This window comes from Convolutriloba macropyga, chromosome 2 (assembly GCF_964194025.1).
Source record: "Convolutriloba macropyga chromosome 2, txConMacr16.3, whole genome shotgun sequence".
NCBI classification, from domain to species: domain Eukaryota; kingdom Metazoa; phylum Xenacoelomorpha; order Acoela; family Convolutidae; genus Convolutriloba; species Convolutriloba macropyga.
Genome location: NC_134469.1, coordinates 56,647,238 through 56,667,506, shown reverse-complemented (window position 1 = coordinate 56,667,506; position 20,269 = coordinate 56,647,238). Strand labels below are relative to the sequence as shown.

The 20,269-nt window shown below is 39.6% G+C and overlaps 1 protein-coding gene across 1 annotated transcript in view; it reads right to left on the bottom strand.

Annotated features, from left to right (window-relative positions):
- The window catches only part of LOC142334939 (telomerase protein component 1-like), a 230,261-nt gene that overhangs the window by 56,822 nt on the left and 153,170 nt on the right, over window positions 1–20,269 (bottom strand). Inside the window, exon 14 of the mRNA XM_075383268.1 lies at window positions 2,183–2,455. Within this exon, the coding sequence (XP_075239383.1) occupies window positions 2,183–2,455 (273 nt within the window). The remainder of the gene's footprint in view (window positions 1–2,182; window positions 2,456–20,269) is intronic.

Sequence of the window (20,269 nt, the reverse complement as noted above, 5' to 3'; positions counted from 1 at the left end):
TAAAACAGACTCTAGAATCACTATTTTCAAGAACATAGTTTATTAAAATGACTAGTTACAAACGCAATTGGGAGAAAAAGCAATTTTCATCAAAAACACATAAAAACGACATTTTTCGTTTTTTAAATATATATTAAGTAGAAAAACACTTGAATTTAAAAAAGATTTTGCTTATGGCCGAATTTTCCGAACATTAAGATTTTGCAACACGATTTAGCAATAACGTTCTATTTTAAAGACAATTTTTAATAAAAATGACCTTTTTTGTTTAAATAATTTCGATGGAAAATCATTTTTGTAATCAATATTACCCAAGAGAAAATAAGATTTAGCATGTTTCGAAGTAAAATTAAATTTCAAACTGACTTTCTTACGACACTAAATTTCACGTAAATTTCTTACGAAACTTTTCCAAAATGCATTACCGTTCTGTTCTAAAATAGACTCTAGAATCACTATTTTCAAGAACATAGTTTATTAAAATGACTAGTTACAAACGCAATTGGGAGAAAAAGCAATTTTCATCAAAAACACATAAAATACGACAATTTTCGTTTTTTAAATATATATTAATTAAAAAAAAACTGACACTCTTCATTTTGAATTGCTTTGCTGAGCAACTGATGTTCAAAATCACTTTTAGCACAATGAGAGAAGAGAGAAACTAGCCTAGAGAAGTCAAAAAGATATCACGCAAAATGTCGAAAAAGCGGCAAAATGGGAAAAGCGAAAAAAAAGTTCGACGAAGTAAAAAAACAAAGCAGGACAAGTCCTGAAACACAGTTCAAAGAATTGAACTAAAAACCTAAAAGTACTCTACCTGACCAGCAGATCAATTGAACAATGCCAGTCAAAACACAAACCAAATCATCTAAAAAAATTAACAAACTAAAACAATCAAACAAACTAAACAAAAATGTACTCATTGCCAAAACTCTTGTAGCTTTTACCCCTAAGGCAAAATTTGATCCCTTTAAATAAACCTCTTCCAAAAATATGTTCAAAAGCAATTTCTGTCTCTGAAATCGGTCCAGTATTATATCTGCAAGACTTGAAAAAAATCATTGGCCCTTGAAAATCGATTAACTCCAAAATGATCGATAAATTTGAAAAAAAAAAACGAAATCAATCCCAATTTTTAATGAAATGTGGCTAAAAATTGTGATAATAATATCTAAAGATTCAATTCTGTGTCTCTAGAGGCTATCCAGCAACCCAATTCCCAGCCTTAAAAAATTCATTGACTCAAAGATGGATAGGCAGAAACTTTTAGAAAAAAATTTCAAATTTCAAAAAATAAAAACTCGTTCGACTAAAATGTTGAAAACAAATCGATTGCCCCCAGCATCTACTTAATAACGAACTATCAAAACCTGGATGAGGTTACCCAGCTACTGATGCAGTAAAAAACTGAATTAAAGACAAAAGATTTGGAAAAACTTGAAAAAATTGCAACTTTTATCAAAATATTTCAAAAATTCGAAATGTTAAATTGTTGAAAACGAATCCATTGACACTAACAACCCCACAATAACTTTTTATCAGATCATGGAATATATTTACCAGACCGTGGAATAAATTTTCTGGACCACTCTAAGCTGCACCACTCTAAATTTTCTGCACCACTCTAAGCACTTGAAGGAATAATAAAGCCCACTTTGGGTCTCTAATGAAACTTAATGCCCGTGAGCTTTACCTGTTTATCCCGTTTTGAAAGATCAAAGTCATTGACAAATGTGTGAACACATCTTAAAAGACAGCGTCCCAATACAATTCAAATTCTTCGAATTGTAAAAAAAAGAAGAGCGCCTAAATAATAGCCGTTGAGCGGCTATTAAAATCAAACAAGACGACATTCGATGATCAAAACATAGCCGGTTAATTGCTTCAAAATTCTTTCGAGAGCAATAAAAAAATCACTAACTACCCTTCGGTTCAGCAACTTGGTCTTAAGAAAGATAGCTTTCCAAAAATTCTTTGAAAAGCGATTAAAACCACGAGTACCGCTAGGCTCAGCTAATAGCTTGAAAGCTCTAGAAACCTTTCCACTCACATAGTTTATACACACTTCGTTGGAGAGCAATTAAAACGAAGGCGCCAACCAGAGGAACAAAAATTTGAGAACAAAATAAGGCACTGATAGCGCAATTAAAAACTTTTGTATTCCACAATCATAGCTTACTTGTTCGTATTTTCCAGACATTCGAAGTTCATCACAGGCGTAGCTGAGATATAGTGGACTAGCAGCCTCTCTCTTGGCCACCAATAGCCCCAGTTGGTTGTTGAATGCAGTCGAATCTAGATGTTTACCGAAGCTATCCAACTTTTTCTGAACCACAAGCCTCCTCTCCACCATATTTAGCTCACCAACATTGATCACTTCATCCGCATGCTCTTCAGCTCGCTTCAATAAGCTATTTGAAGAGCTGCTCACACTCATCACAATCACACAGCCCTGTAAAAAGTCAGCTACAGAAACAAATAGAGACGCATTCAGGAGGGGGGGGGGGGGGGGGTTGAAGTGGGGGATTGGTTTGGGGGATGCGGTGAAAGGAAGAGGTGGGTCCAGTTGACCAGGTTTCGCCATGCACCGGAAATAACCGTCGAAAATAGAAAATCGAATAAAGCGCACGGAGAGTTACAGTTGATCTATCAGAATTTATAGGCTCTTCACTGCGCTTTCATGAAAGCGTCATATTTTTCGATTTCAGCAGAGCAAATTCTGAACTTGAAACTTTCGAAAAAATGGCTCAAAAATATCTGTGTCGACCACAACAATTTACGTCTTCCATCGTTTTGATGCAAATTGAGATTTAGGGAGTGCATGAGGGGAGGGGGAGCGCACGAAGGAGAGTTCGAGCGCGCGGGGTTACGGGTGGCACAACGGCTGTACCTGACCAGTACGGGTGGAAAAACGGCTGCACCTGGCCAATAGACAAATTGAACAATGCCCGCAAATCATACAATTACTAGCAGGCCCGCAAAATCATCACAAGAAAATCATTTAAAAGAATAGGTTTAAAATTGAGATTTTTTTCGTACCAGCTCAGGCTGTAAGCCATGACCCTCGTTCAACAGCCAGAGGTATTACGTTAATTTACCGATGTGTTTGGTTTAGTATATTACCCCCAAGTAACACCAATTTTTTGATCGAAGACTTAATTGGCTTTGCTATCTTGCATATTTAAGTACCGCTAAGACTTGTACAGATAACGAACTTCTACATGTTCGCAGAGAATAATACGTATTATATGATGATTAATGTATTATATGATGAATAATAATATTAATCATATAATACATTAATCTACATGTTTCAGGTGCGGTAAAATATGCGAAGTTGAGGAGCTATAACATGCAAAAAAAAAGAGAAAGAAAGCAAAAAGGGTACAAGAGAAAGAAAGAAAAAAAGTGAGAAAAGAAAGTGAGAAAACAAAGTGAGAAAAGAAAGTGAGAAAAGAAAGTGAGAAAACAAAGAGAGAAAAGAAAGTGAGAAAAGAAAGTGAGAAAACAAAGAGAGAAAAGAAAGTGAGAAAAGAGAGTGAGAAAACAAAGTGAGAAACGAAAGTGAGAAGAAAACGACGAAAAGAAAGTGAAGAGAATGAGGAAAAGAAAGTGAAGAACTGAGAGAGAAAAGAAAGTGAGAAAAGAAAGGAAAAAGTGAGAAGACAGAGTGAGAAAACAAAGCGAGAAAATACAGTGAGAGAACAAAGTGAGAAATGAAAATGAGAAAAGAAAGTGAGAAAAGAAAGTGAGAAACGAAAACGAAAAGGAAGTGAAAAAAGTGAGAAAAGAAACTGAAAAGAAAGTGAGAAAAGAAAGTGAGAAGAAAGTGAGAAAAGAACGTGAGAAAAGAAAGTGAGAAAAGAAAGTAAGAAAGGAAAGTGAGAAAAGAAGATGAGAAAACAAAGTGAGAAACGAAAGTGAGAAGAAAACGACGAAAAGAAAGTGAAGAGAATGAGGAAAAGAAAGTGAAGAAATGAGAGAGAAAAGAAAGTGAGAAAAGAAAGGATAAAGCGAGAAGACAGAGTGAGAAAACAAAGCGAGAAAACACAGTGAGAGAACAAAGTGAGAAATGAAAATGAGAAAAGAAAGTGAGAAAAGAAAGCGAGAAAAGAAAGTGAGAAATGAAAACGAAAAGAAAGTGAAAAAAGTGAGAAAAGAAAACGAAAAGAAAGTGAGAAAAGAAAGTAAGAAAGGAAAGTGAGAAAAGAAGATGAGAAAAGAAAGTGAAAAAAAGGAAGGGAAAGTGAGAAGACAACGTGAGAAAAGAAAGTGAGAACAGAAAGCGAAAAAAGAAAGTGAGAAAAGAAAGTGAGAAAAGAAAGCGAGAAAAGAAGAAGAGAAATGAAAGCGAAAAAAGAAAGTGAGAAAAGAAAGTGAGAAAAGAAAGTGAGAAACGAATGTGAGAAAAGAAAGTGATAAAAAAGTGAAAAAAGAGGAAGAAAAAGTGAGAAGACAAGGTGAGAAAAGAAAGTGAAAAGAAAGTGAGAAAAGAAAGCGAGAAAAGAAATTGAGAAAAGAAAGTGAGAAAAGAAAGTGACAAAAGAAAGTGAGAAACGAAAGTGAGAAAAGAAAGTGAGAAACGAATGTGAGAAAAGAAAGTGATAAAAAAGTGAAAAAGGAGGAAGAAAAAGTGAGAAGACAAGGTGAGAAAAGAAAGTGAAAGGAAAGTGAGAAAAGAAAGCGAGAAAAGAAATTGAGAAAAGAAAGTGAGAAAAGAAAGTGACAAAAGAAAGTGAGAAACGAAAGTGAGAAAAGAAAGTGAGAAAAGAAAGTGAGAAAAGAAATTGAGAAAAGAAAGTGAACAAAGAAAGGAAGGAAAAGTGAGAAGACAAAGTAAGAAAACAAAGGGAAAAGAAAGTGAGAAAACCAAAAAAGAGAGAAGAAAACGACAAAAAGAAAGTGAAGAAAAGAGAATGAGGAAAAAAGTGAAGAAATGAAAGAGAAAAGGAAGTGAGAAAAAAAGCGAGAAAAGAAAGTGAGACACGAAAACGAAAAGAAAGTGATAAAAGTGAGAATAGAAAGTGAGAAAAGAAAGTGAGAAAATAACAAGAGAAAAGAAAGTGAGAAAAGAAAGTGAGAAAGGAAAGTGAGAAAAGAAAGTGAGAAAAGAAAGTGAGAAAAGAAAGCGAAAAAAAGTGAGAAAAGAAAGTGAGAAAAGAGAGTGAGAAAAGAAAGGGAGAAAAGAATGTGAGAAAAAGTGACAAAAATGTGAAAAAAGAGAGGAAGAAAAAGTGAGAAGACAAAATGAGAACAGAAAGTGAGAAAAGAAAGTGACAAAAGAAAGTGAGAAACGAATGAGAGAAAAGAAAGTGAGAAAAAAGTGAGAAACGAATGAGAGAAAAGAAAGTGACAAAAAAGTGAAAAAAGAGAGGAAGGAAAAGTGAGAAGACAAGGTGAGAAAAGAAAGTGAGAAAAGAAAGTGACAAAAGAAAGTGAGAAACGAAAGTGAGAAAAGAAAGTGAGAAAAGAAATTGAGAAAAGAAAGTGAAAAGAGAAAGGAAGGAAAAGTGAGAAGACAAAGTGAGAAAAGAAAGCGAGAAAAGAAACTGAGAAAAGAAAGTTGGAAAAGAAAGTGAGAAAGGAAAGTGAGAAAAAAAAGTGAGAAAAGAAAGCGAGAAAAGAAAGTGAGAAAAGAGAGTGAGAAAAGAAAGGGAGAAAAGAATTGAGAAAAGAAAGTGACAAAAATGTGAAAAAAGAGAGGAAGAAAAAGTGAGAAGACAAAATGAGAACAGAAAGTGAGAAAAGAAAGTGACAAAAGAAAGTGAGAAACGAATGAGAGAAAAGAAAGTGAGAAAAAAGTGAGAAACGAATGAGAGAAAAGAAAGTGACAAAAAAGTGAAAAAAGAGAGGAAGGAAAAGTGAGAAGACAAGGTGAGAAAAGAAAGTGAGAAAAGAAAGTGACAAAAGAAAGTGAGAAACGAAAGTGAGAAAAGAAAGTGAGAAAAGAAATTGAGAAAAGAAAGTGAAAAGAGAAAGGAAGGAAAAGTGAGAAGACAAAGTGAGAAAAGAAAGCGAGAAAAGAAACTGAGAAAAGAAAGTTGGAAAAGAAAGTGAGAAAGGAAAGTGAGAAAAAAAAGTGAGAAAAGAAAGCGAGAAAAGAAAGCGAAAAAAGAAAGTGAGAGAAGAAAGTGAGAAAAGAAAGTGAGAAAAGAAAGTGAGAAAAGAATGTGAGAAAAGAATGTGAGAAAAGAAAGTGACAAAAAAGTGAAAAAAGAGAGGAAGAAAAAGTGAGAAGACAAGGTGAGAAAAGAAAGTGAAAAGAAAATGAGAAAAGAAAGCGAGGAAATTGAGAAAAGAAAGTGAGAAAAGAAAGTGACAAAAGAAAGTGAGAAACGAAAGTGAGAAAAGAAAGTGAGAAAAGAAATTGAGAAAAGAAAGTGAAAAAACAAAATGAGAAAAGAAAGTGAGAAGAAAACGACGAAAAGAAAGTGAAGAAAAGATAATGAGGAGAAAAAGTGAAATGAAAGAGAAAAGGAAGTGAGAAAAGTGAGAAAAGAAAGGAAAAAACTGAGAAGACAGAGTGAGAAAACAAAGCGAGAAAACACAGTGAGAAAACAAAGTGAGAAAACAAAGTGAGAGAACAAAGTGAGAAAAGAAAGTGAGAAAAGAACGTGAGAAAAGAAAGTGAGAAAGGAAAGTGAGAAAAGAAAGTGAGAAAAGATAGTAAGAAAAGAAAGAGAAAAAAGAAAGGAAGGGAAAGTGAGAAGACAAAGTGAGAAGAGAAAGTGAGAACAGAAAGCGAGAAAAGAAAATGAGAAAAGAAAGTGACAAAAAAAGCGAGAAAAGAAAGTGAGAAAAGAAAGTGAGAAATGAAAGCGAAAAAAAGATAGTGAGAAAAGAAATTGAGAAAAGAGAGTGAAAAAAGAAAGGAAGGAAAAGTGAGAAGACAAAGTGAGAAAACAAAGAGAGAAAAGAAAGTGAGAAAACAAAATGAGAAAAGAAAGTGAGAAGAAAACGACGAAAAGAAAGTGAAGAAAAGAGAATGAGGAAAAAAAGTGAAATGAAAGAGAAAAAGAAGTGAGAAAAGTGAGAAAAGAAAAAACTGAGAAGACAGAGTGAGAAAAGAAAGCGAGAAAACACAGTGAGAAAACAAAGTGAGAAAACAAAGTGAGCGAACAAAGTGAGAAAAGAAATTGAGAAAAGAACGTGAGAAAAGAAAGTGAGAAAAGAAAGTCAGAAAGGAAAGTGAGAAAGGAAAGTGAGAAAAGAAAGTGAGAAAAGATAGTAAGAAAAGAAAGTGAAAAAAAGAAAGGAAGGGAAAGTGAGAAGACAAAGTGAGAAGAGAAAGTGAGAACAGAAAGCGAGAAAAGAAAATGAGAAAAAAAGTGACAAAAGAAAGCGAGAAAAGAAAGTGAGAAAAGAAAGTGAGAAATGAAAGCAAAAAAAAGATAGTGAAAAAAGAAATTGAGAAAAGAGAGTGAAAAAAGAAAGGAAGGAAAAGTGAGAACACAAAGTGAGAAAACAAAGAGAGAAAAGAAAGTGAGAAAACAAAGAGAGAAAAGAAAGTGAGAAGAAAACGACGAAAAGAAAGTGAAGAAAAGAGAATGAGGAAAAAAAGTGAAATGAAAGAGAAAAGGAAGTGAGAAAAGTGAGAAAAGAAAAACTGAGAAGACAGAGTGAGAAAACAAAGCGAGAAAACACAGTGAGAAAACAAAGTGAGAGAACAAAGTGAGAAAAAAAATTGAGAAAAGAACGTGAGAAAAGAAAGTGAGATAAGAAAGTGAGAAAGGAAAGTGAGAAAAGAAAGTGAGAAAAGAAAGTGAGAAAAGATAGTAAGAAAAGAAAATTAAAAAAAGAAAGGAAGGTAAAGTGAGAAGACAAAGTGAGAAGAGAAAGTGAGAAAAGAAAAAGACAAAAGAAAGCGAGAAAAGAAAGTGAGAAAAGAAAGTAGTGAGAAATGAAAGCGAAAAAAAGATAGTGAGAAAAGAAAGTGAGAAACGAATGTGAGAAACGAATGTGAGAAAAGAAAGTGACAAAAAAGTGAAAGAGAGGAAGGAAAAGTGAGAAGACAAGGTGAGAAAAGAAAGCGAGAAAAGAAAGTGAGAAAAGAAAGCGAAAAAAGAAAGTGAGAAAAGAAAGTGAAAAAAAGAAAGGAAGGGAAAGTGAGAAGACAAAGTGAAAAAAAAGTGAGAAAAGAAAGTGAGAAAAGAAAGCGAGAAAAGAAAGTGGGAAAAGAAAGTGAGAAAAGAAAGTGAGAAAAGAAAGCGAGAAAAGAAAGTGAGAAAAGAAAGCGAAAAAATAAAGTGAGAAAAGAAAGTGAGAAAAGAAAGTGAGAAACGAATGTGAGAAAAGAAAGTGACAAAAAAGTGAAAAAAGAGAGGAAGGAAAAGTGAGAAGACAAGGTGCGAAAAGAAAGTGAGAAAAGAAAGTGAAAAAAGAAAGTGAACACAAAGTGAGAAAAGAAAGCGAGAAAATTGAGAAAAGAAAGTGAGAAAAGAAAGTGAGAAACGAAAGTGAGAAAAGAAAGTGAGAAAACAAAGTGAGAGAACAAAGTGAGAAAAGAAAGTGAGAAAAGAATGTGAGAAAAGAAAGTGAGAAAAGAAAGTGAGAAAGGAAAGTGAGAAAATAAAGTGAGAAAAGAAAGTGAGAAAAGATAGTAAGAAAAGAAAGTGAAAAAAAGAAAGGAAGGGAAAGTGAGAAGACAAAGTGAGAAGAAAAAGTGAGAACAGAAAGCGAGAAAAGAAAATGAGAAAAGAAAGTGACAAAAGAAAGCGAGAAAAGAAAGTGAGAACAGAAAGTGAGAAATGAAAGCGAAAAAAAGAAAGTGAGAAAAGAAAGTGAGAAAAGAAAGTGAGAAACGAATGTGAGAAAAGAAAGTGACAAAAAAGTGAAAGAGAGGAAGGAAAAGTGAGAAGACAAAGTGAGAAAAGAAAGTGAGAAAAAGTGGGAAAAGAAAGTGAGAAAAGATAGTGAGAAGAGATAGTGAGAAAAGAAAGTGAAAAAAAAAGAAAGGAAGGGAAAGTGAGAAGACAAAGTGAGAAAAGAAAGAGAGAAAAGAAAGTGAGAAGAGAAAGTGAGAAAAGAAAGTGAGAAAAAGAAAGTGAGAACAGAAAGCGAGAAAAGAAAGTGAGAAAAAAGTGAGAAACGAATGAGAGAAAAAAAAGTGAGAAAAAACTGAGAAACGAATGAGAGAAAAGAAAGTGACAAAAAAGTGAAAAAAGAGAGGAAGGAAAAGTGAGAAGACAAGGTGAGAAAAGAAAGTGAGAAAAGAAAGTGACAAAAGAAAGTGAGAAACGAAAGTGAGAAAAGAAAGTGAGAAAAGAAATTGAGAAAAGAAAGTGAAAAGAGAAAGGAAGGAAAAGTGAGAAGACAAAGTGAGAAAAGAAAGTGAGAAAAGAAAGTGAAAAAGAAAGTGAGAAAAGAAAGCAAGAAAAGAAAGTGAGAAAAGGAAGTGAGAAAAGAAAGTGAGAAAAGAAAGTGAGAAAAAAAAGTGAGAAAAGAAAGTGAAAAAGGAAAGGAAGGAAAACTGAGAAGACGAAGCGAGAAAAGAAAGTGAAAAAAGAAAGTGAGAAATGAAAGCGAGAAAAGAAAGTGAGAAAAGAAAGTGAGAAAAGGAAGTGAGAAAAAAAGTGAGGGTACCCGGCGCGGATTCGAACCCTAGCCCCTCAGAATAGCAGTCCTCTATCTCACCAACTGCACCATAACGACAACAAACCACTGTTTCTCACAATTGCTTATATCGTATCAATAACATATTTCAGATTGAGAGCATTTGAGATCACACAAAAATCAAAAAGTAAAGCGTGAAAAACTTAGTTGAAATCCAAGAGTGTTCTAGAATAGCGCAGAATCTGTAAAGCTAAAACTTTGCAGAAAAACACACGTTTACAATAAGAACTTCAAACTTAGTTCGAGAGAATTCAAGAAACACGTAGTACCCAGGACAGTAAATCCTCCCTCTGGGCGAGCATACTTTTAAGCCCACTTAGCCTCGTGGTAACTGCACCTGACTAACAGTCTTTTGTCCCGGGTTCGAGTCTCACCCATCTACTTTGAGCCTTTTAGGTCATTGACCTCTCTCGATATGTTCGCTTAAACATGCTACTCAATGCGGCTCTTAAACATGCGCTTCGAGAGGTCCCTTAAACATGCAAAAATTTTGTCCCACTTTAGAGCTCACGCGTTTAATATATAGGATGGTTTCAAAAAACACATGAAAGAGAGCAAAAATACCAGAGAAAAACAAATTCATACAGTTCAAAGTGCGTACAAGCACAATGGAACACTGCTAGATAAGCACAAACAGGATCACAAATTTAGAAACATTTAAAACAAGCATTGCTACATTTTCTCAGCTTATATCCTGAAACCCAACTCTTATCTATTTAAATATGATAACGCCATGGTTCCGCTGCTCCGCATTGGGAAGGGTGACAGGTCGTTATCTGTCTTGAGTCTTAGCTTTAAGTTTCAATTAGTTTGGTTGCTCATGTTTTGTTTCAGGTTACACAATTCAAGCAAAGGTATCATTTCCGGTTTTACAAAATTTCATCATCATGACTTTTCTCGTTACAACTTTTGGAAACAAATCAACTTACAAAAGGCGGTAAAACACAATAAACGTAAGAAGTTAATCTCTAGCATTAACATCCTCCGGGCCCACAAAACCTAACCCTAACCTGGTTGTGGGTTTGGGGTAGACATGCATAAGTTTTACTGCTGGTCTGTTTAATTTGCCTAAAGCGGTCTTAACCTCGCATGACCTAGCTATGTTGTCGGGGCCGGTGAAAGTCCGTGTGACTCGTCCCAGCGGCCAGATTCCTCTTGGTGTAAACTCTTCAAGAAACCAGACATCATCCACTTCCAAAGCTGCTTCACAAGACGTCCACTTCTGTCGTTTGTTCAGCGAAGGAATATACTCGGTTAGCAGCCTATTCCAAATCTGCTGAAGTCTCTGCTTCACCTGCGTCCACGCCGAACTCTTCAAGGTAAGTGTCTCGTTGAAAACGGCTCCAGGAACATTGCAGAAGGGCCTTCCAAGCAAGAAGTGGTTTGGTGTAAGTGGGTTGTCGTCTTCGTGGTTGCTTCTCACGTGAGTGAGTGAACGCGAGTTGACAAGACACTCGGCTTCACTGACGATCGTGGCAAAGACATCTGGGGTGAGTTTTGCGGAGCCGAGGTTCAAGAGAAGAGCTCGTTTAACACACTGAACGAGTCTCTCCCACACCCCATCAAAGTGAGGAGCAGAAGGAGGGTTGAGTTTCCATTCGACAGACTGGTTCAGTAACTGATCTCTGATGTAGTCGTGGTCTAACATCAGTGGTCTTCTTCTGATCTGCTTTCTTGCTCCCAGGAAGTTGGATCCGTTGTCTGACAGGAACAAGCGCGGTTGGCCGCGTCGAGCAATGAAACGTCGGATTGCTGTCAAACACTTGTCAGTGCTGAGATCCTCTGCAACTTCCGGGTGAATTGCTCTTGTAAAGAAGCAAGTGAATAAGCAGATGTAGGTCTTCACTTCTGAATCTCGATGAACGACGGCAAACGGTCCAAGGTAGTCCACGCCGACATTGGTGAAGATGACGGGTGACTGAGTTTCCTGGAAACGAATGTCTGGCACCTCTGCCATCGGTGGCTGTAGTCCCTGTGCTCGGAAGCGGCGACATTCGAAACATTTGAAGGCCAAACTTCTCAGGAAAGCTCTGATTCCGAGAATGTGGCATCTCTGTTGTATGTAGTTGCGGGTGTATTCAACTCCAATGTGCATACAAATTTCGTGGCATTTCTGTATGTAGAGTTGAGTGCTGTGCTCTTTAGAGTCCAGGATGATGGGGTGCTTGGCGTTAAAAGGTAGCGAGCTTTGCTTTGTTCTGCCACCAACGCGAAGAAGTCCACTTTCAAAGAAAGGGGACAAACAGAGCAGACGATCTTTCTTTGACAAAGGCCTGTGTTGTTTCATGTCTTTGATGGCGTCTTTGAAGGACTTCTCTTGCGATTTTCTGAAGAGATAAATTCGGGCTTCGTTAATGTCGTCGAGTTCTAGTTTGCCTCTTTGTTTCGATCTGAGATTCTTTATGAACCTAATGACAACAGCCATAGAGCGCATTAACTTCGTCCACTTTGAGAATCTGCTGACGTCGATAATACATTCATCGTTAGATGGTTCCATTGTGACGTTTGTCTCCTCCTTGTTACCCAAGGAGTTCTTCCAATGGCTTTCGGGATCACTTAAGAAAGCTGGAGGCGTTAACCACAACACATTGATATCACAGGCTGGTATTCCTCGGGAGACATGGTCTGCAGGGTTGACTTTTCCGCTGATATGCTGCCATTTGGAGACGTCTGTGTTGTTGCGGATCTCTTGTACTCTGTTTGCAATAAAAGTTTTCAATTTGTCTTTGCTTTTGATCCAGGCAAGGGCAGCTTCACTGTCGCTCCAAAAGTGTCTTGAGATAACTGGTATTGTTAGCTGCTTGGAAACAAATTGCATTAGTCTGCATCCTAGCACGGCTGCTTGCAACTCAAGTTTCGGGATACTGATTTGCTTTAGTGAAGCAACTTTAGCTCTAGCTATGACAAACCCAGTTGAAATGGTGTTAGCTGATTGAGACCTGATGTATATGACTGTTCCATAAGCCAGCTGTGAGGCATCACAGAAGCAATGTAAATGGTTTATCGGAGATGGTTCGTTCGAAGAAACAAAACATCGTGGCATTGATATTTCTGGCACATTTAGATATTACTCTATTATTCAAGTTTTTATTGATTTCTGTTTCTCATCTGACAGGAGATCATCCCATGCAAGTCCTTCTTTCCAAGTATCCTGCAAGATGATTTTTAGTGTAATCAATAATGGGGCAATGATTCCTAACGGATCGAACAAGCAGGCAATTAAGGAAAAGAGCTTTCTGAGTGTGTAGTCCGTTTTGTCTTCCTGAACTTTGGCAAGCTTCTGGTGGAAGAAAGTATCATTAACTGTATTCCACATTACGCCTAAGACAGGATGTTTGTCTTTTTCACTGTCACAATGTTCTTTGGGTATTTTGCTTAGACATTGAACAGAGTTTGAGACAAACTTAGTTAGACTGAAACCTCCTTTAGAGAGTGTTTGTCGCAAGTCTTGAACTGCAGTTACAGCTTTCTGTTCATTGACGAACGAATGTACAAAGTCATCCATGTAGAAACTGTTGAATATTAGATTTTTTGTAGCGGTGTTTCCGAAGTCTTTTGCTGTTTCTCGGAGGACAAATATTGCTGTAGTTGGTGAACATCTGGCTCCAAAGATGAGTCGCGTATACTGGAACTGCTGTACGGAGTTTTTTGACGGCCAAAGAAAACGGAGACAAGACTGCTCTTCTGTTCGTATGCAAATTTGCATGAACATGGTCTCTATGTCTGCTATTACTGCAACAGAATCCTTGCGAAAGCGAAGTAGTAAGCCGACCAGGTTGTTGAGAAGGTCGGGGCCTGACAGAAGGTTTTTATTGAGCGACTGCTTCTTAAAAACAGATGCAGCGTTTGCATCACGCCTGACTTTCCCAGGTTTGTTGGGGTTGATGACGGGGTGATGGGGAAGGTAACAAATCTTCTCTGGTGCTTGATTTGAGAAAGTTACTGGTTTGACATAACCCTTCTCTAAATCTGTTTCCAACGTTTTCTCATACAACTGTTTCAACTCAATGTCTTTGTTGAGTCGGAGCTGAAGGCTGTCAAGTTGTGCTTTGGCAACCGGATAGTTGTTTTCTAATTTACTGTCCTGTTTTCAAAGTAAACCAATTTCATATCTGTCTCCGATATGATGGATTGTATCTTGTAATATTTGAACTGCTCTTTTACTGTCTGTTGAAGTATCTGCAGTTTCTATTTTCCAGAAACTGGTCACACATTCACTGAGATGTCTTTCAGTATCAACAGTTAAATTTGTGAGCGCGTGGTCGAAGGCTCTATAACTATGGGATAGGAAGTTTGTTTCCTGTTGGATTGGATCACTTTTTCGTTTAATTGGGCCAGTAATTGTCCAACCGAGAAGATTGCGTAAAGCAAAGGCGCTTCCTGAGGGTCCTTGAAAGAACTCGCGTTCAAAATGTATTGGGTAGCGTCAACACCTAGAAGTATCTGTATCTTGTTGTCACTAAGTTTAGGAAAATGTATGTGTTGAAGGAGAGGGTAGGACGAACAAGCTTCGTTCAAATCGTTCACAGGCGCATCGTTGAAAGTCCAATTACTCACGGCATGAACGTAGTTTAAACGGAAGAGTGGTTGATCGCTATTGAACTTTCCAATGTCCAACCGAACAAGATTTGCGTGCATGACGGATTCGTCAAATGCGTGCGATACATTCAGATCGAATTCTGAAGTCTTTGGAGCCCGTACCTTGTCGGCAGCGGTGTTGAGGACGTATGATATAGTACTACCATTGTCCAGAATGGCATAACAATTATGTCTTTTATTATCATTTCCGAATAGGGTGACAGGTATTACCTGTAGTTGATTCCTCGTTTTTGGTGGGAAACCAGGATTGTAAACCTGAGTTGGGATGTCACTGTTTTTGTCTTGTTGATCCAGTGGTTCATACATTGGCAGATCAATTGCTGTCACGTTTGTCGATTCGGGTGCTTTTTGTCTGTGTGGAGAAGGCTATGGTGTTTGCCATTGCAATGTCGGCAGAGAACTTTTGACGTGCAGTTTTTGGCGGCGTGACTGGAGCTTAGGCAATTGAAGCACAAAGAGTTCTTCTTTGCTTCGCTATTGCGTCTGCTGACATCGAGACTGAAAAACTGTGGACACTTGCCAATGTAGTGATCTTGTTGGTCAAGCGGGCATTTTGTTCTGCTCCTATTTGCTGTTGCATTTCTCATAGGCTGCTTTGAACCAGAGAAAGATGATCTTCCGTTTGTGTTGTTGCTACTGTTAGCCGTCCATTGCTGAGGCTTTGCACTACCGATGTTCTTAATTGCTGTATTATTATGTTCAAAACTTTTATTGCTGGGGAATGAACTTTTACTTCCTGGAGCATTCTGTGACCATTTTGAACGATTTTGGTTCTTATTCCGATTGTTGAAGGAACTTGAACCCTGTGATTGGTTCTGTTGACTTGAATGGTTGTTAGTGTTTGATGAAAATGTGTCTTGTAATTGTTCGAAGGCTCTGGATTGCCGATCCATCCAGTCGGAAAGCTCTGTGAGACCTGGATTTGTCCAGTCGTTGTCAACAACATGTTCGGTCCACCTCAACTTGATTGGGTTTGGTAGCTTATCTCGGGCTATCCTGAGCAAAAACGTGGCATTTAGGTCGGCACTGAAGCCATGTGAGGCAAATGTCTGAACAAGCTTTCTTAACAACGAAGCGAAAGCTATCAAAGCTGCGTGGTCATTCATAGCCGGTCTTTGGAAAGCTTCTAGTTCTTTTGTTAAGGCACCGACAACGTTTTGCGGGTTTCCAAAGCGTCTGTTGAGCTCTTGAAGGGCGGAAGAGTAAAAGTTTGGGTTGCAAAGAAAGCCGGAGATGCAGTCCTTTGCCGGTCCAAGGACTAAACTTTGCAAATAGCTCATTCTTTCAGTGTCAGTGATGTCTTCGTTGTTGTGGATGGTCGAGGAAAACATGCTGCTCCATTCGTTCAACTTGAGCGGGTCTCCATCGAACTTCTGAATTCGGATGTCCGGCAGCTTTTCTGAGCGATGGATATTCCGTTGACGATATGGGTTGGAGTTTTGATTACCAAAGCTTTGGCGGCTCGGGTAAACAGATCCACGAGGGGTTACGTTTGAGGGCTCAAAACTACCGTTTGCTAAGTTTGACCAACTGTTTGAGCAATATGCCTGAAATGGGCCGGGATGACTTGGCGTTGGAAAACGATTGCCGAAAGAAACTGGAACAGGTGTTCTATGGTCAGGTACATTTTCAAAGAGGACAGCGTTATTAATGGGCCTGGCAGGAGCGAAAGTATTTCCAGCCGGAGGAAGTGTTCCACTAAAAACTGGCAGTTGAATATTTGAAGCTGTAGACAATTGTGGGAAGGCACAAGTTGCGTCAATAGAGCTCTGTGAACAGTTGTTGGATTCACAAAGGGTTCTATTGGTTGAAGGGGTTGATGTTGACTGCTTGCTACGTTGTCAGAGTCTGTTTGTTCGGGTGCTGATGGCTGGAGACTATTCTGTACATCAGAACTGATGACTCTATTGGAGTTTTCTTGCAAAATTCCATTGGCGGACTGCTTTTGCCTATGTATGGTAATCGGATTGGTTGTTGATTGCTGGTCTGCCAAATTATTTACTTGTTGCTGCTGTCGGGTATCTCGCATACTTTGAACAACTCCCGGAGACTGAGGTGCAGAGGGAACAGGTATTTGATTACTGCGTGATGAAGCGGCGCTGCTTGGACGCGTCAAAGTATTCCTGAAGGAAAGTTCATGCTTCTTTACACTTTGTGCGACTTCTACTTTTAGCTTTGTCAAGCATGCTGCATCGTTGAGAGAGTCTTCAGCATCCACATTTTCCGATTGTGTAAGCTGGTCGACAAGTTCCTCTAGTTGTGACATCGTTCTCTTAAATTCATCATGTGTTACTGACACAACTTCGGGTTTCAGACCTGAGTGTATTTGATATTCCAGCTCCTGTTTGAGCTTTTTGACAATGTTTAGTTTTCGGTGAAACAATCAAACTGTTCCAACTATTGATGGTTTTCGGCCTCCCATTTTCTTTATTGGTCTAATTTTCTGAACTTCAGAGCTAAATTGAAAGGTCAAGTGGGGTGAATATAGGTCCCTTGAAGGGTACAACGAGTGAATTTTTGACCTTCCAGATGTCATTTAAAGGTGAAGTGGGGTAAACTTTTGACCTTTTAGAGGTCACTTAAGGATCAAGTGAGGTGACTTTTTGAACTTTAGAGGTGAGAGAGGTCAAGTGGTTTGATCTATTAGAGGTCAAGTGGTTTGACCAGTTAGAGGTCAAGTGGTTTGACCTTTAAGAGGTCAAGTAGTTTGACCTATTAGAGGTCAAGAGGTTTAGCCTTTTAGAGGTCAATTGGTTTGATCTGTTAGAGGTCAACTGGTTTGACCTTTTAGAGGTCAACTGGTTTCTCTTAGCGGTCAAGTAATTTGACCTGTTAGAGGTCAAGTGGTTTGACCTTTAAGAGGTCAAGTAGTTTGACCTATTAGAGGTCAAGAGTATTAGCCTATTAGAGGTCAATTGGTTTGACCTATTAGAGGTCAGCAGATTTGACCTATTAGAGGTCAAGAGGTTTGACCAATTAGAGGTCAAGTGGTTTGAACTTTTAGAGGTCAACTGGTTTGACCTTTTAGAGGTCAACTGGTTTGACCTCTTAGCGGTCAAGTAATTTGACCTATTAGAGGTCAAGTGGATTGACCAATTAAAGGTCAAGTGGTTTGATCTTTTAGAGGTCAACTGGTTTGACCTTTTAGAGGTCAACTGGTTTGATCTATTAGAGGTCAAGTGGTTTGACCTATTAGAGATCAAGTGTTTTGACCTATTAGAGGTCGACAGATTTGACGTATTAGAGGTCAACTGGTTTGACCTATTATAGGTCAAGAGGTTTTGTGGTTTGACCTTTTAGAGGTCACTTAAAGGTCAAGTGGGGTGACTTTTGACCTTTTAGAGGTTACTTAGAGGTCAAGAAGGGTGACTGTTTGACCCTTTAGAGGTCAGGTGGGCCGACTATTTGTAGGTCACTTGGGAGGTCCCTGGGGCACAATGGGTTACTTTTGTAGGTCACTTGGGGGTCCGTGGGGGACAATGGTTGACTTCTGTAGGTCACTTGGGGGTCCCTGGAGGGCAGTGGTTGACTTTTTTTAGGTCACTTGAGGGGTCCCTGGAGGACAATGGGTGACTTTTGTAGGTCAATTGGGGGGTCTGTGGGGGACAATGGGTGACTTTTCAGGTCACTTGGGGGGTCCCTGGAGGACAGTGGGTGACTTTTGTAGGTCTCTTGGGGGGTCCCCGTTCGGGACAATGGTTGACTTTTCAGGTCACTTGGGGGGTCCCTGGAGGACAGTGGGTGACTTTGGTAGGTCTCTTGGGGGTCCCTGGGGGACAATGGGTGACTTTTGTAGGTCAATTGGGGGGTCCGTGGGGGACAATGGGCGACTTTTCAGGTCACTTGGGGGGTCCCGGGAGGACAATGGGTGACTTTTGTAGGTCAATTGGGGGGTCCGTGGGGGACAATGGGTGACTTCTGTAGGTCACTTGTGGGGTCCCTGGAGGACAGATGCACTGCAAGCTGGTTCTGCTGGCAGAAATTTGGAGGCTGTTGGGTGCAGCTACTGATGACTCAGGTTGGCCTGAGTGGTCTGGCTGGCTGTTGGAGGGCAGTAGTGAGGGTCTACTGCAAGTTGCTTCTGCTGGCAGGACACTGGAGGCTGTTTGGTGCAGCTGCAGATGACTCAGGTTGGCCTGAATGGGCTGGCTGACTGTTGGAGGGCAGTAGTGAGGGTCTACTGCAAGCAGGTTCTGCTGGCAGAACACTGGAGGCGGTTGGGTGCAGCTGCTGATGACTCAGGTTGGCCTGAGTGGTCTGGCTGACTGATGGAGGGCAGTAGTGAGAGTCTACTGCAAGCTGGTTCTGCTGGCAGACCACTGGAGGCTGTTTGGTGCAGCTGCTGATGACTCAGGTTGGCCTGAGTGGGCTGGCTGACTGATGGAGGGCAGTAGTGAGAGTCTACTGCAAGCTGGTTCTGCTGGCAGAACACTGGAGGCGGTTGGGTGCAGCTGCTGATGACTCAGGTTGGCCTGAGTGGGCTGGCTGACTGATGGAGGGCAGTAGTGAGAGTCTACTGCAAGCTGGTTCTGCTGGCAGAACACTGGAGGCTGTTTGGTGCAGCTGCTGATGACTCAGGTTGGCCTGAATGGGCTGGCTGGCTGTTGGAGGGCAGTAGTGAGAGTCTACTGCAAGCTGGTTCTGCTGGCAGAACACTGGAGGCTGTTTGATGCAGCTGCTGATGGCTCAGGTTGGCCTGAGTGGGCTGGCTGACTGTTGTAGGGCAGTAGTGAGGGTCTACTGCAAGCAGGTTCTGCTGGCAGAACACTGGAGGCGGTTGGGTTCAGCTGCTGATGACTCAGGTTGGCCTGAGTGGGCTGGCTGACTGATGGAGGGCAGTAGTGAGAGTCTACTGCAAGCTGGTTCTGCTGGCAGAACACTGGAGGCTGTTTGGTGCAGCTGCTGATGACTCAGGTTGGCCTGAGTGGGCTGGCTGACTGATGGAGGGCAGTAGTGAGAGTCTACTGCAAGCTGGTTCTGCTGGCAGAACACTGGAGGCGGTTGGGTGCAGCTGCTGATGACTCAGTTTGGCCTGAATGGGCTGGCTGGCTGTTTGAGGGCAGTAGTGGGACTCTACTGCAAGCTGGTTCTGCTGGCAGAACACTGGAGGCGGTTGGGTGCAGCTGCTGATGACTCAGGTTGACCTGAGTGGGCTGGCGACATCCTCGTTGTCTTGCTTGATGATGAAATCACCGGACCCGTATCTTGCTACTAACCAATTTTGAAAATGTTCAACAAAAACTAACCAAGAAAAGCTGCTTCGCGTGGTTGCTTAATTATTTTTCGAACCATTGCTACTAAACAATACTTTTTTGAAATCTTTTGTTCAAAAATTAACCAAGAAAAGCTACTTCGCGCGGTTGTTTATTTCATTTAGGAAAAGTTAACAACAGGACTCAAATACCTCAGATCAATAGGACTAATATAAGTCTTTTCGGTATTTAGCTTATTTCAAACAATTGAAATGACAAAACTTAGATAGCTCCTTATCCCTTGTGGTTGGGGAACTTAGGACCAGAAGGACAACGAAATCTATATCAAATCACTGAGATTGCAAAGAAATCTTATCTGGTTTACAGCCCTCAGTATTTGAAGTTGGTCATCTCCATTCTGCCATCTCTTTTGTCCATCTCAATGGATGTCCATCTCAATGTCTCAATGTAGCACATACCACTCAAAATAACTTAAGCAAGAGGTCCTGGGTTCGCTCACTGAGTTCCCAGGAGCGCCAAAATGATAACGCCATGGTTCCGCTGGTCCGCATTGGGAAGGGTGATAGGTCGTTATCTGTCTTGAGTCTTAGCTTTAAGTTTCAATTAGTTTGGCTGCTCATGTTTTGTTTCAGGTTACACAATTCAAGCAACGGTATCATTTCCGGTTTTACAACATTTCATCATCATGACTTTTCTCGTTACAACTTTTGGAAACAAATCAACTTACAAAAGGCGGTAAAACACAATAAACGTAAGAAGTTAATCTCTAGCATTAACAAAATATACCCATCAACCAGCGCACATGCTTAAAAAGTTCATGGCCCCTAAGAATAGATCTCGGA